The sequence below is a fragment of the Sus scrofa genome, chromosome 15 (assembly GCF_054392235.1).
Source record: "Sus scrofa isolate SSC_HxYL_T2T_F1_AM1 chromosome 15, Sscrofa_HxYL_maternal_Yorkshire_Landrace_v2.0, whole genome shotgun sequence".
NCBI classification, from domain to species: Eukaryota; Metazoa; Chordata; class Mammalia; order Artiodactyla; family Suidae; genus Sus; species Sus scrofa.
The window spans coordinates 29,321,272-29,337,763 of NC_139397.1; the positions used below are offsets into that span (position 1 = coordinate 29,321,272).

General features: G+C 40.8%; 1 protein-coding gene across 4 annotated transcripts in view; it reads right to left on the reverse strand.

Annotated features, from left to right (window-relative positions):
• Window positions 1-16,492, reverse strand: part of LOC146395765 (uncharacterized) — a 591,473-nt gene that overhangs the window by 254,052 nt on the left and 320,929 nt on the right. For all 4 annotated transcript variants that reach the window (XR_014830576.1, XM_085001352.1, XM_085001350.1 and 1 more), the window contains one exon: window positions 3,602-3,698. Coding sequence is in view for 3 of the 4 variants with exons in the window: in XM_085001352.1 (XP_084857478.1) it covers window positions 3,602-3,698 (97 nt within the window). In the remaining variant the exon portion in view is untranslated. The remainder of the gene's footprint in view (window positions 1-3,601; window positions 3,699-16,492) is intronic.

Consider the following 16,492-nt stretch of genomic DNA (forward strand, 5'->3'; position numbering starts at 1 on the left):
AAAGGGGAATAATCATAGTACCTACCTCAGAGGCCAGTTTTGAGGATTAAATGAGTTGTGTGTATGTATATGTATTACACATATATATGTGTGTAAGGCACACCTCAATTTATTGCACTTACATTTTTTACAAATTGAAGGTTTGTGGCAACCTTGTATCAAGTCAATCAGCACCATTTTTCTATCAGCATTTACTCACTTCATGTCTCTATGTCACCTTTTGGTAATTCTTGCCATACTTGAAACTTTTTCATTATTATTATATCTATCATGGTGACCTGTGATCAGTGATCTTTGATGTTACAACTGCAAAAAGATTATGACTTCCTTAAGTTTCAGATGATGGTTAGCACTTTTTAGCAATAAAGTATTTTTAATTAAGATGTGTAAATAGTTTTAGGGGTTTTTTAAGACATAAAGTTATTGCACACTTAGACTATAGTGTGAAACATAACTTACATGTACTGGAAGACCAAAAAATGTGTATGCCTCACTTTATTACAATATTTGCTTTACAGTGGTGGTCTGGCACTGAACCCACAACATCTCTGAGGTATGCCTGTATACATATACACAAATACACACTGTGTATATACTATACCATACCTGATATATGTGTATGTGTGTTATGTGTGTATATATTCATGTGTGTATACATACAGAGGTGGGAGTATATAGTTATATGCAGGTATAGTTATGGATTGAGCTGTTCCCCCAATATTTATATGTTGAAGTCTTAACCCCTAGTACCTCAGAATGTGAACTTGTTTAGGCAGGGTCTCTACAGAGGTAATCAAGTTAAAATGGAGTTATCAGGGTGGGGCCCTAATCCAATGCCACTAGTGTCCTTATAAAAAGAGGCAATTTGGACAGTCATGTATAGAAGGAAGGCAACGTGAAGACACAGGGAGAAGATGGGCATCTACAAGCCATGGAGAGAAGCCTGAAACAGATCCTCCCATACAGCTCTCAGGAGGAACCACACTTGTCTCAGACTTCTAGGCTTCAAAACTGTGAGAAAATAAATTCTGTTCTTTAAACCATGCAGTGTGTATGTGTGTGTTGCGGGGGAGGCACAGGAGGTTGTAGGGGAGAAGGAGGTACCGCCTCTCAAAAAAGCACCCAGCACATGTAAGGAGCAGTACTTAACTATTAGCTACTTACAGTAGTAAAGATGTTATTCATCAGAAAGTGTGGAGTTTTACATTGGAATTCAAAAGAAACCAGACCCATGGATACAAAATTTCAAAAGAGGAACTACAGGATGGCTGCAATCCACATGTGTGCCACTGAAAAGCCAGGCCAGCCAGGCTCAGCATCTCAGAGCTGCACCATTACGAGGACTAAAGCAGAGTCTCTCTACAGTTTGTTCTGGTCCCTAGTGCTTTTCTCTGGCTCTTAGGAGTCAAACGTGAGTCAATATCACCACTGATTTAACATTAAAACAACCATTTCCTACTGTTCCTCTCTCTGGCTTGCAAATGGAAATGTATTCTGTTATATCAAGGAAAGTTATTTTAAAAAGTTACACTGTAGAGCTAATTATCTGTGAATGTGTCTCAGTATCCTGCAATCAAATCACAATGCAGACCTTTTGAGACTAAGTCTGATGGAAGGTTGCAACTGCCTTCTGCCCGTGACCCCTTCTTGCCTATTTTTGTGTTCACTGAAAGTCTCGTTTTCCCTCATTGACTGTTCATTATAATTAAACTATAAATTTGAACTCTTGATGTAATAGAGACTTATTCTAGTACAAAATCCTGATTCTTATTTGTGTAACAAATTGAGAGACATACAGAAGGTTATATACAAAAAAGAGAGGAAATGTGATGGTTAATTTTATGTATCAACTTGACTGGGCCACAAGCCACCCACATATTTTGTTAAACATTATTCTTGGGTGTGTCTGTAAGGGAGTTTCCAGAAGCGGTTAATATTTACAGCAGTCAGGACCTACTGTCTAGCATAGGAAACTATACTCAATACCTTGTAATAACCTATAATGGAATAGAATGTAAAAAAAGAAACTACATATTTCTAGATATGTATGTAACTGAATCACTTTGCTGTATACCTGAAACTAACACAACATTGAAAATCAAATATATTTCAATAAACGTTTTGAAAAATTAAAAAACTGGAGATCCCACTGTGGCTCAGCAGTAACAAATCCAACTAGGATCCATGAGGACCTGGGTTCAATCCGTGGCCTTGCTCAGTGGGTCTAGAATCCAATGTCGCCATGAGCTGTGGTGGAGGTCACAGACACGGCACAGATTTGGCATTGCTATGGTTGTGGCCAGCAGCTACAGCTCCAATCCAACCCCTAGCCTGGGAACTTCCATATGCTATGGTTACAGCCCTAAAAAGACAAAAATAAGTAAACAGATAGATAGATAACTGAAAAAATTTACATCAGTGTATGGAGTAAAGCAAATCACCCTCCCTAGTGTGGAAGAGCCTCACTTAATCCACTGGAGTCCAGAACAAGACAAAAAGGCTGAGGAACAGAGAAGTCTCTCTCTCTGCCTGACACTGAGCTGGCACATAGGTTTTCTCCCGCCTTTGGGCCTGGACTGGCACTTACACCAATGGCTATCCTATTCACAGACCTTCAGACTCAGATGGGAATGACACCATAGGCTCTCCTGGGTCTCCAGCTTGCTGACTGCAGCTCTGGGGACTTGTCAGCCTCTGTAATCATATTTCTCATAATAAATTCCTTTAATTCCTTTTTTTTTTTTTTTTTTTTTTTTTTTTTTTTTTTGTCTTTTCAGTGCTGCACCCATGGCATATGAAAGATCACAGGCTAGGGGTTGAATCAGAGCTGAAGCTGCTGGCCTACACCACAGCCACAGCAACACCAAATCCATGCCACATCCACAGCCTACACTCAGAGCAACGCTGGATCCTTAAGCTACTGAGTGAGGCCAGGGATCAAACCCACAACTTCATGGATACTAGTCCGGTTCTTAACCCTCTGAGCCACAATGGGAGCCCCTCCTTACAATAAATTTCTTGATAGAGACAGAGACATAGAGATCTTCTTTGGTTGTTGTTTCCCTGGAGAATACTGACCACTAATACAGTGGCTATCCTGTAACTGGCTAATATTCCCCATATCACACTCTTGGGAGAAACTGCTTTTTAAATTTCATTCAAATAAATGTTGCCTCCTATAGGCACCATTACTATGCTCCTTCCTCTCACAGAATAAGGATGGCAGCCGGGACACTCAGACACAAGGTTCTGCTGAACCATGGGGACAGTGCCGACCCTCAGAGCTGGCCTATTTGCTTTCCCTTCATCTTACGGCCACATTCCAGGTCACTAAACTGGATTACTAATCTTGTTGTGTACACCAAATTCTTTTTGGAAAAGGATATGTATGGTCAACAAGTAATTTCACTTAACTGGTATATCCAAATTTCATCTACCTCCACCTTTTTATGATAACGGCCAGGTATTTTCCATGAAAGAAACAAGTGAACAACGTTTCGCTTTTCTTTTCTCACTCTTTTTTCCTTTTTCCCCAAAGATAATCTCTCCAGAGGAGAACTGAATAATGTAAAAAAGCATGATTTGAAAAATATCACATCACCTGACAGTTTCTGAAGCATCACCATGTTCTCTATAATTATTTTTAACTGTAGGCTCAACAGGCAGATATATTGGCTTATCTCCTCCTGCCCAGGTTCCTGAAAGACAAAACATAGCAATTACTGTTAAAGGAAAGAATTACAAAAATCATGCATCTTTAATGAAAAGCACAGGAATAGAAATATTATTATCTTGCTTGGCTGGTTCCCAGTTTGAGCCTCTCCTGAGCATGTCCTGACAGTAATTTTGGGAAGAGTGAAGAGAACCTTATATTGGGGGGGGGGGTCAGGATCCAGGGGTGAGTGTCCTGGAGTTCCAGTCCTGCCCCTGGATTTAAGCAGCTAGATGACATTGGGCGAGTCAATTATTCTTTGCGGATCTCGGTCACCTTGTAAAATCAGTGTCTGGAATGCCTCATAATTAAGGCAGATTAGTGTAATGGTTAGAGTATGGGTGCTGGGCCAGCCCAAGTGACCCAGGATGAGTTATATAACTCTTCGCTTCGGTCCTTACTTGTGAAATGGAAACAAAAATCGCATTCCCTCAAAGCATCTTTGTGAGATTTAACCAAATTAATACCTGTAAGTATAGAGAAGGCCTTCTTTAAATGATAGCTATTATGATTATCCCCAAAGTGCCTTATCATTTTTAAATTATTCAATGCTATGACTCTGAGACAACCCCCACCATTCTTGATATTCTGGGATTTCACAACTGGGATAGAAAGTGAACACAGAAAGGAGTTCCCCTTGTGGCTCAGGAGGTTAAGAACCTGACTAGTATCTGTGAGGATGTGGGTTAGATCCCTGGCTTCACTCAGTGGGTTAAGGATCCATCATTGCCACAAGCTGCAGTGTAGGTGGCAGATGTGACTCAGATCCTTCATTACTGTGGCTGTGGAGTAGGCCAGCAGCTACAGCTCCAATTCAGCCTCTAACCTGGGAATTTGCATATGCCACAGGTGCAGCTATAAAAAAAGAAAGAAAGAAAGAAAGAAAGAAAGAAAGAAAGAAAGAAAGAAAGAAAGAAAGAAAGAAAAAGAAAGAAAGAAAGAAAGAAAGAAAGAAAAAGAAAAGGAACTGAACATGAAGGAAAATGTTATATTTTTCTCCCTTTATCAATACATTAATAGAAAGTTAAAAGTCATAGAAATTTCTCAAGTTCAAAGATAAAATAAGGTCATTAGTGTAAAATGAACAATTACACAAGGTAGAAGCCTTAAAAGAGGTGTGTGTGGGGGGGGTATATTTTGTCTTTCAAGGAAAAAAAAATTCATTGAGCACCCAATATCTGTGGGATGATCTACCATCTCATTTCATTAAACCCTCCAACATCACTACCAAGCAGTCACTACTGTTCCCATTTTACAGATGAGGAATTAGAGGCTCAAGAAGGCTGATCACAGTTGCAAAGGCACATGTCTCTTCAAAGGCAGACTCAGATTCCTCCCAGGCCTGCCTATGGAGCCTGTACTTCTTCCACACCAGAAGGCTGGCTTCATAATACAGGCCTTCCTCATTCAGATTGAAAGTGGTTCTGGGGAAGTTGTTTTTTTATAAAACAAACTAATTTAAGTGTAGCAGAAACATTTGCTCTTTAAAAGACCACTTATATAAATTTTGATATGAAGCAAACCATAAAATCTTCTGCAAAATACTCTATCACTTCCTAATTTCTTAATATTACTGGCAGGAAAACAAGGACAGATGTTGAATTAAGGATGGTCACAGAGGAGATAATTGGAAGGCACTGGAAAAGAATCTGAAATCAGATGACCTAGGTTTTAGTCCTACTTTTGACAATTATTAGCAGAATGCAGACACTCTTTCAGATCGGACTAAAGATAACTGCAGGGCCTCTCATAACTTATGAAGTAAGAGAAAAGATGAGAAAGACTCCAATTTCTGCGCTGCTAGTCGTAATTATTTGGTTTTGTCTTAACAGAGTGTTTCTAAAATAACTTACAAGTTGGAATGCCCAGATACAATCTGAAACAACACTTCTACAAATCCTTTCCAGATTCCACCCATCACCAGGTGAAAATGAGAATTCATTCCCCAGCTCCAGATATGGGTCTTGAGGTTTCATAAATATCCACAAGTCATGATTGCAGGTATTTCTCCCCAAACCATGTGCTAAGGCCCAGGAAGCAGAAAGTAGCTCCTCCTTTTTTTTTTTTTTTTTTTTTTGTTTTGTTTTGGCTACCCCATGACCTGTGGATTTCCTAGATCAGATTCTAGGCGCAATTACTACCTATGCCACAGCTGCAGCAATGCCAGATAATTTAACCCACTATTCAGAGCCAGGGATCAAACCTGCATCCTGGCACTGCAGAGATGCTTGCACCACTGATCCCCTTGCACCACAGTAGGTACTCCTTCATTTTGTTTTTGGTTGTGAGTTTTTGGTGCTTTATATTTTTTTTCTGCACCCCTCATAGTGTACCACATTCATGTTCAATAAATGAATGCTGAATGAGGGAATGAATCTCTGAATTACATTTATCTGTGCCTGGGTACAGAGCCATTAATGCGGCCCAGTGCAAGATGCAAATTAAGAACCCCTGTTCCAAAAGAAGGAGAAAAGTAATATTAAAGATTTGGGACTGGGATGGGATTAAGATGGTGGAACAGAAGGACTGGAGCTCAACTTCTATCCTAAAAACAACAAAATTCACAACTAAAGGCTGATCAATCTTCAACCAAATGGACTAGAAACCTTAAAAAAGACATCTTACTCCAGAAGAAAAAGAGGAGGACACAAAAAGAGGTAGGAGGGGCAATTTCGTGATATAAACAACCCCATACCTCCTGGGTGGGAAGCTCCACAGACTGAAAACTAACTGGTTCACAGAGACTCACCTACAGGAGGGAGAGTTCTGAGCCCCACATCAAACTCTCACGTGTGGGGATCTGGCACTGGGAGAAAGAGTCCCTGGAGCATCTGACATTGAAGGCCAGTGGGGCCTATGTGCAGGAGCTCCACTGGACTGGGGGAAATGGAGACCCCATTCTTAAAAGGTGCACACAGACTTACACGTGCACTGGGTCCCAGGGCAAAGCAAAGTCTCCAAGGGAATCTGGGTCAAACCTGACTGCAGTTCTTGGAGGACATCCTGGGAAAACAGAGGTAAATGTGGCTTGTTGTGAGAGAAGGACATTGAAAGCAAAGCTCACGGGAATATTCAGCAGTGTGCCTTTCTCTGGAGGTGGTCATTTTGGGAAAATCTGGCCCCATCCATCAGTCAGCTGCTGAGAAGCCCCAGGGCAAACAACAACCCAGGTGGGCTCACAGCCCTGTCCCTCAGTAAACAGGCTACCTAAAGACCCCTCAGGCACAGAGCTGCCTCTAATCCCATCCAGAGACTAAGCCCCACCCACCAGAGGGATTAGAATTGGCTCCACCCACCAGTGGGCAGGCATCAGCTCCTCCCATTAGGACGCCTACAGTAAGCCCCCCTACCAACTTCAGCCACAGGGGGGGCAGACACCAGAAGTAAGAGAGGCTACAACTCTATTATCTGTAAAAAGGTCACCACACCAAAAACCTATAAAAATGAAAAGACAGAGAACTATAACTCAGATGAGGGAGAAAGGAAAAACCCCAGAAAATCAGCCAAGTGATCATATTCTCAGGAAAAAGACTTTAGGAAGTTGATGCTGAAGATGATGCAAGACATTGGAAATGAACTGGAGGCAAATATGAATAACTTACAGGAAACACTGAGCAAAGAGATACAAGATATAAAACTGAAACAAGAAGAGATGCAAAATACAATCACTGAAATAAAAAATTCACTAGAAGCAGCTAACAGCAGAATATAGGAGGCAGAAGAACGAATAAGTGAGGTGGAGGACAGATTAGTGGAAATTATGGATGTGGAATGGAAAAGAGAAAAAAGATTGAAAAGAAATGAAGAGAGTCTCAGAGAACTCTGGGACAACATTAAATGCACCAACATCCATATTATAGGGGTGCCAGAAGGAGAAGAGAGAGAAGGAGACAGAAAAAATATTCCAAGAGATAATAGCCAAAAACTTCCCTAACATGGGAAAGGAACCACTCACTCAAATCCAGGAAGCACAACGAGTACCATGTAAAATAAACCCAAGGAGGAATACCCTGAGACACATATTAATCAAACTGACCAAAATTAAAGACAAAGAGAAAAGCTTGAAAGCAGCTAGGGAAAAGAAACAAATAACATACGAGGGAACCCTGATAAGGTTATGGGCAGATTTTTCAGCAGAAACTCTGCAGGCCAGAAGGGAGTGACATGATATAATTAACATGATGAAAGGAAAAACCTCCAACCAAGATTACTCTACCCAGCAAGGCTCTCATTCAGATTTGAAGGGGAAATCAAAACCTTCACAGATAAGCAAAAACTGAAGAATTCAGCAACACTAAACCAGCCTTACAAGAAATACTAAAGGAACTTCTCTAGGCAGAAAAGAACAAGAGCAGAAGGAAAGAAAAAAGAGCAACGAAAACAAATCCAAAGCAGTTAATAAAATAGCAATAAGAACATACATATCAATAATTACCTTAAATGTTAATGGACTAAATGCCCCAATCAAAAGACATAGACTGGCTGAATGGATACAAAAATGAGATCCATATATACGCTGTCTTCAAAAGACCCTCTTCACTTCCAGGGACACATACAAATTGAAAGTGAGAGGATAGAAGAAAACATTTCACGCAAACGGGGATCAAAAGAAAGCTGGAGTAACAATACTCATATCAGACAAAATAGACTTTAAAATGAAGAATGTTTTAAGGGACAAAGAAGGTCATTACATAATGGTCAAAGGATCAATCCAAGAAGAAGACAGAACAATTTTAAATATCTACACACCCAACATAGGTTCACCACAATATATAAGGCAACTGCTAACAACCTTAAAAGGAGAAATTGACAATAACACAATCATAGTCAGGGACTTTAACACCCCACTTACAGCAATGGACAGATCAACCAGACAGAAAATCAATAAGGAAACACAGGCCTTGAATGAAGCATTAGAACAGATGCACTTCATAGATATTTATAGAACATTCCATCCAAAAGCAACAGAATACACATTCTTCTCAAGTGCACATGGGACATTCTCTAAGATGGATCACATCCTGGAATACAAGTCCAACCTTGGTAACTTTAAGAAAATTGAAATCATATCAAGCATCTTTTCCAACCATAACACTATGTGACTGAAAATCAACAACAAGAAAAAAACTGCAAAAAACACAAACACATGGAGACTAAACAGTATGCTACTAAACAACCAATGGATCACTGAAGAAATCAAAGAGGAAATTAAAAAATATCTAGAAGCAAATGACACTCCAAAACCTATGGGATGCAGCAAAAGCCGTTCTAAGAGGAAAGTTTATAGCAATACAAGCCCACCTCAGGAAACAAGAAAAAGCTCAAATAAACAAGCTAACTTTACATCTAAAGCAGCTCAAGAGAGAACAGACAAGACCTAGAGTTAGTAGAAAGAAACTGTAAAGATCAGAGCAGAAATCAATGAAATAGAAATGAAGAAAACCATAGAAAACATCAATGAAATGGAAAGCTGGTTTTTTGAAAAGATCAACAAAATTGATAAACTCCTAGCCAGACTTATCAAGCAAAGAAGAGAGAGGACTAAAATCAATAAAATTAGAAATGAAAAAGGAGAAGTAACAACGGACATCACAGAAATACAAAGGATCAAAAGAGACTACTAATGCAACTATATGCCAATAAAATGGAAAATCCAGAAGAAATGGACAAATTCTTAGAAAACTACAATCTTCCAAGACTAAACCAAGATTAAAGAGAAAAGGTGAATGGACCCATCACAAGAACTGAAATTGAAACTGTGATTAAAAAACATCCAACAAACAAAAGTCCAGGACCAGAAGGCTTCACAGGCGAATTCTATCAACCATTTAGAGAAGAGCTAACACCTCTCCTTCTGAAACTATTCCAAAAAATTGCAGAGGAAGGGATACTTCCAAAATCATTCTATGAGGTCACCATCACCCTGATACCAAAACCAGACAAAGATACCACACACACACAAAAAGAAAACTACAGGCCAATTTCACTGATGAACATCGATGCAAAAATCCTCAACAAAATACTAGCAAACCGCATCCAACCATACATTAAGAGGATTGTACATCATGATCAAGTGGGATTTATCCCAGGGATGCAAGGGGTCTTCAATATCTGCAAATCCATCAGTGTGATACACCACATTAACAAACTGAAGAATAAAAACCATATGATCCTCTCAATAGATGCAGAAAAAGCCTTTGACAAAATCCAACACCCATTTCTGATGAAATCCCTTAAGAAAGTGGGCATAGATGGAACCTACCTCAACATGATAAGGGCCATATATGACAAACCCACAGTGAACATCATTCTCAATAATGAAAAGCTGAAAAAATTCCCATTGAGATAAGGAACAAGACAAGGATGTCCGCTCTTGACACTACTCCTCACCATAGTTTTGGAAGTCCTAGCCACCAGCCATCAGAGAAGAAAAGAAATAAAAGGAATCCAAACTGGAAAGGAAGAAGTAAAACTATCCCTATTTGCAGATGACATGATACTATACCCAGAGAATCCTAAAGACTCTACCAGAAAACTGTTAGAGCTCATCCATGAATTTGGCAAAGTTGCAGGATACAAAATTAATACACAGAAATCGAAAGCATTTCTATACACTAACAATGAAAGAGCAGAAAGAGAAATTAGGGGAGTAATCCCATTTACCATCACATCCAAAAGAATAAAACACCTAGGAGTAAACCTACCTAAAGAGTCAAAAGACCTGCACTCTGAAAATTACGAGACACTGATGAAGGAAATAGATGGAAAGACATACCATGCTCGTGGATTGGAAGAGTTAGTATTATCAAAATGACTATACTACCTAAGGCAGTCTACAGATTCAATGCAATCCCTATCAAATTACCAAGGACATTTTTCACAGAACTCGAGCAAAATATTTTAAAATTTGTGTGGAAGCACAAAAGACCCAGAATAGCCAAAGACATCCTGAAAAAGAAACATGGAGCTGGAGGAATCAGGCTCCCGGACTTCACACTATACTGCTAAGCAACAATCATCTAAACCATATGATACTGGCACAAAGACAGAAATACAGACCAGTGGAACAGAATAGAAAGCCCAGAATTAAACCCATGCACCTACAGCCAACTCATCTATGACAAAGGAGGCAAGGATATACAATGGAGAAAAGATAGCCCATTCAATAAGTGGTGCTGGGAAAAACTGGACAGCCACATGGAAAAGAATGAAATTAGAACACTCCCTAACGCCATACACAAAAATAAACTCCAAATGGATTCAAGACCTAGATATAAGACCAGATGCTATAAAACTCTTAGTAGAGAGAAATCATAGGCCAAACTCTCTCTGACATAAACCACAGCAACATCTTCTCAGATCCACCTCTTAGAGTAATGACAGTAAAAACAAAAATAAACAAATGGGACCTAATCAAATGTCAAAGTTTCTGCACAGCAAAGGAAACCCTAAACAAAACGAAAAGACAACCCACAGAATGGGAGAAAATCTTTGCAAGTGCATCAACTGACAAGGGATTCATCTCCAAAATTTATTAACACCTCCTACCACTTAATACCAAGAAAACCAAACAACCCCATCAAAAAATGGGCAGAAGAGCTAAACAGACAGTTCTCCAAAGAAGACATACAGATGGCCAAGAAACACATGAAAAGATGTTCAACATCACTCGTTATTAGAGAAATGCAAATCAAAACCACATGAGGTACCACCTTACACCAGCCAGAATGGCCGCCATCCAAAAGTCTACAAACAAGAAGTGCTGGAGAGGGTGTGGAGGAAAAGGAACCCTAGTACACTGTGGGTGGGATTGTAAATTGGTGCAACCACTGTGGAAAACAGGATGGAGATGCCTCAGAACACTAAACATAGAACTACCATTTGATCCTGGGCATCTGTCCAGAGAAAACCATGACTCAAAGAGACACATGTACTCTGATGTTCATTGCAGCACTCTTTTCAATAGCCAAGATGTGGAAACAACCTAAATGTCCATCGACAGAGGAGTGGATCAAGAAGATGTGGTACCTACACACAATGGAATATTATTCAGCCATTAAAAGGAACAAAATAATGGCATTTTTAGCAACATGGATGGACCTAGAAACTATCATGCTAAGTGAAGCCAGCCATACAGTGAGACACCAACATCAAATGCTTTCACTGACATGTAAAATCTGAACAAAGGACAGAATGAACTTCTTTGCAGAACAGATGCTGACTCACAGACATTGAAAAACTTATGGTTTCCAAAGGAGACAGTTTGTGTGGTGGGGGGATGTGCTTGGGTTGTGGGATGTAAATCCTATGATCATTATACAACTACAGATGTGATCGATTCATCTGAGTAATAAAAAAAATGAAATAAATTTAAAATAAAAGAAAAAAAAAGGTTTGGGACTGGCTGATACACACTGTGGTATATGAAATGGTTGGCCAACAGGGACCTGCCGTACAACATAGAGAACTCTACTCAATATTCAGTGATAATCTATGTGGGAAAGAATTTGAAAAAGAATGGACATATGTGTATGTATAATTGAACCTCTTTGTTGTACAGCAGAAATTATCACAACATTGTAAATTAACCATACTTCAATGAAACTTTAAAAATGCTACTCTAATGATGAAAAATCAAAAAGAAAAAGGTACTAAAATACAAAGCTTTCTCCTTTGTTCTGTGGTCTCTCTCTTTACCTGTCATGGTGTCTTTTATTTGTTATTTAATGTCATTCTAAATAAATAAGTTTAATTATTAGCAAGAATCTTGTTCACCTTTATATTGTACAGGGCTAGCTTTAAATGCAGCTACAAGAGACTTGATAGGTTGGCCCAGTTGAGTACAGTCCTCACAAATTAGGAATGAATGAGTAAATTCAAGTTATCTGGCATGACCTTATGCAACAATAGCAAGTGAAGTCAAGGACATCTGCCTATGGTAAGGCATTGTGGAATAGCTTTCTTCGACTTGTAATAACACCAAAAAAAAAAAAAAAAACCCTCTCATGTGACTGCTTGCCAACCAAATTTATTCCCATGGAGATGAAGTCCAATGAGTACATAAAATGTTCAAGTGAGCTTCTATCTTCTTTGGGAAAAAAAAAAAAAAACAGAGAAAATATGCTATTGATATAGACGGAGAAAATTGCTGGATTTTATTTACTCATATTCCATTCTACCTTTGTGCTTGCAAGAGGCCAGCAAGATACTATATCATAATTACAGATTCCCCTAGCAGCTTGAGTATCAATAGACCCTATTGTTCCAAGTCTTGCAAGCTCCTGAGCTCCTAGATTGCATCACACAGAAAAAGAGCGGGTGCTAATTACATTGCATATTTATACTTCCCTGTTCCCACCACTACTCACATCATTCACTGTGGGTTCTAATTAGCTCAGTCAGAGATGGGGGGGATAAAATTTTAAGCAATTTCAAATAAATATGGGGTTTGCTATCACTGAGAAATTTGGCAAAATGCTAACCTTACCCATATACACTTTATCTCCTCTTTCCAAAGAAACTAGATAACATTTTTGTCGTGCTTCGATTCAGCCAAGGATCATAGCTTCTTAAATAATACCAACTTAGCTGGTTGCCATTTTGGCATTTTCCCGAAATTGGAGGGAAAAAAATCCGTTTTGAATATAATTTTTGTTGGGCTCTGAAGTGATGGCTGTGAAAACAACCACCAATAACCCTTCCACACACCCTTTTCTCTGCTGGTTCATAAACAATTTTGCCCAGAATCCTTGCCTTTTTATGCTCTGCAAATTCTAATGTATGGTTGCTTAGGAAAAGGATTTCCTAAAGGGTCATACTCTGGAAAAATAATCTTAATTACTCCAGGTACCAATCCATGGTTTCAAATTTGGAAGGCACCTATGCTCAGTACTATATCACCAACGTGGCTACGGATTTTGAAAAATCACTTTTTTTTTTTTTTTTTTTTTTTTTTTTTGAGTGGAAGCACCTAAAACTTCTCTTGAGATAAACAAGAGCAGAGCGGCTCCTTTTTCCCACCACCTCATTATTAATTATCTGGCTTCAGAATCTCAGTCCTAATCAGGGAGATGGTTCCTGCGGCTGCACTTACAATCAGCTCAAAGCCAAAGTGGCCTCATGCAATCACCCGCCTCAGGGCTACAGCTGACTCCTAATGAAGACAATCATCTGAAGGAAACCGATATGCTGAGACCCAGTAGAGGTGTCTTGGTGAAAGCTTGGGGGTTCACACCAGCTGCCTTCTCTCTAACCTCCACCTCCATCGTGGGGACCTACAGACCCCAAAGGGGAAGGAAGACACAGCAACCTCCAGAGGGGACCGGAGACAACCAAAACCAGAGGCCAAGGCTGGCTGCCTCAGGACTGAACACAGCCCACAAAAACATTCTGTTTTTCCTACCTTCCTCCCCCTGCCCCAATATATAGTACCTTATTAGTGGCCAACACTTCAACATTGGAAGTATTTACAAAAAAATCCAGGGGGTCAGTTTCTTTTGACAATTAATATGCTCTGTAAACAGAAGGTCCACATTCTGACATGTTAGAAATTAGAATGTGCTGAGTCAAGGCAGCCACATTTCCACAGGATGAACACTGTGTCTTGTCATCCCCACCCACCAGCCTGGTCCAGCCTTTCACCTGCCTCACTCCTGTAGACATAGGAGTTTGGATTCGCACTGAATCCAAATCCCCAGGGTTCTCCCTCCATGTGGATCTCTTCTCCAACTTGCTCCAGATGGTGGTTTGCCTAATCCAAAATGCCAGCCAATAAAGACAGAGAAAGATGTAAAGCAGATGGTTCTATTTCTGGAAACTTATATCGAGGAAAGATCAGGCCTCATTGTTCCCTCATTCAATATGGTTTTGTTGAGCACCCTCCTTGTGCCTGGTACAGTTTGAGGAGCTGGAGATGCAACAGCAACGAGACAAGATCCCTGCCCTCACTAAGCTTTCTTTCTCTCATGAGACAGGCAATAACTAGAAAAACAAATATGTACCCCATTTAATAAATGGTAAGTTCTGAGAGACTGAATATACAAAGGATGATGGCCAAAGCATATTATATGTATTACATACATACATACACATACACACAGAATTCTGGCCCATGACCTTCAGCGACCTGCCCAGGAAACCAAGCCAGGAAGCCACCATACTATAAACAGCCTTGTAGGAGGTCAGACCATGATCTCTACCGATAGTTAAGGGCCCCAGACAATAAACCCTGTAACAATTGGCCCTAAATGGCCAGGACTCAATTAATAACTTGCAGCTTCCCTAAATTTTGCCCCTGCTTCCAACTTAGGACCAACCAAAAAAAAGCCAAATATAGATACTGAGCCATTCACACAGGAGGCCTCTCTAGTTAGTCCACCTACAGCCTCCCCAGGAAAACACTTCTCCTGGAGCATTTTTCTTTTTCCATTGGAAAGCCTTCCCACTCCTCTGCCTGCCTTTGAGTCTCTGCCAAATGCAAGGGATGAAGGCGGACTCCCTTGCTGTAGCCAACTCTTAAGTAGCCTTTGCATATTCTCCTTTGGGTGGTCTTCATTTATGTCCATAGGGCTCTAAAGCAAAACAAAGTTATAGGCAATCTCAGGATCCATGTGAGAGGTGAATGCCACCAGAAGTAGGGTGGAGCCATGGGGGCAGCCAGATGAGGCCAGATTTGGGAGACTAATATTGCTGAGGTGTTAAATGTGAGGTGAAAATGAAAGTAAGGCATCAAAGGAGGCTCCTATTCCGCTTTCCTCCTATTTTCCAGCCCAAATTAGTATCTCCCCTGACCTCCATCCTGGACACTCCCAGTGCCACCCTCTTGAAGTCCTTTTCCCAGCAGACAACTAGATGTAGACCAATGTGGCCAAGAGTGGATGAGGCCAAGCATGTGGCCTGGGAGTTTGTGAGGAGAGAACAACAAGAGTGGTAAGGTAACAGCCAAGTCAGGGTGGTCTTTGTGTGGAAAGTTCTGAAGCCCCTTACGGAAAAGGCTCCACCCCAGTCAGGAAATCCCAGGCCACTGAGATCCCCTTCCTGCAGAGGGCCCAAGGTTCCTCTCTTTCTCAGTCAGCTTCACTCCCCTTTCATGGTGGTGCCAGGACCTTATGGTCAACCTTGTTGGTACCCACAGTTTCCAATCCCCTCACCATGTGTGTGCAAAGCCAGCCTGACATCCAGCCAGCTTTTCAGGCTACAGGAGCCTGGGGAATGTGATGCCTCCCCTACCACCCAACCCAGCACAGCAGCCCTGGGCAGTGACCAGCAGGTGGGGGGCGGTGAAACACTACAGCTTTCTCACCCCTTGGCCAGGTGTGGGTTTTGAGGGGTGTGTTTTGCACCATTTTCCGGTGACCCACTGCAGTAGCCATCCTGAAAGCACCCTTCCTCTCTCACTCACCCTCAGCTAACACTGCCCTGCCCAATCAACAGCTTGCCCTTAAATCCTTGGCTCAAAGTCAGCTTCTGGGGGACCCAAATTCAGGTTACCCACTAGGATCAGAATGTTTGTGTCCCCCCAAAATTCATATGTTGAAAATTTTAACTTTCAAGGTGATCTTTTTAAGAAGTGTGGCCTTTGGGAGGTGATTAGATCATGAGGGTAGAGCCCTCAGGTATGGGCCTTAGTGCCCTTAAATAAGAGACCTCAGAGGGCTCCCCAGCCCCCTCCGCCATACAAGCATACATCGAGAATTCAGCAGTCTACAACCTGGAAGAGGGTCCTCAACCTGACCTTACAGGCACCCTGATCTTGATCTTCCAGCCTCTAGAACTGTGAGC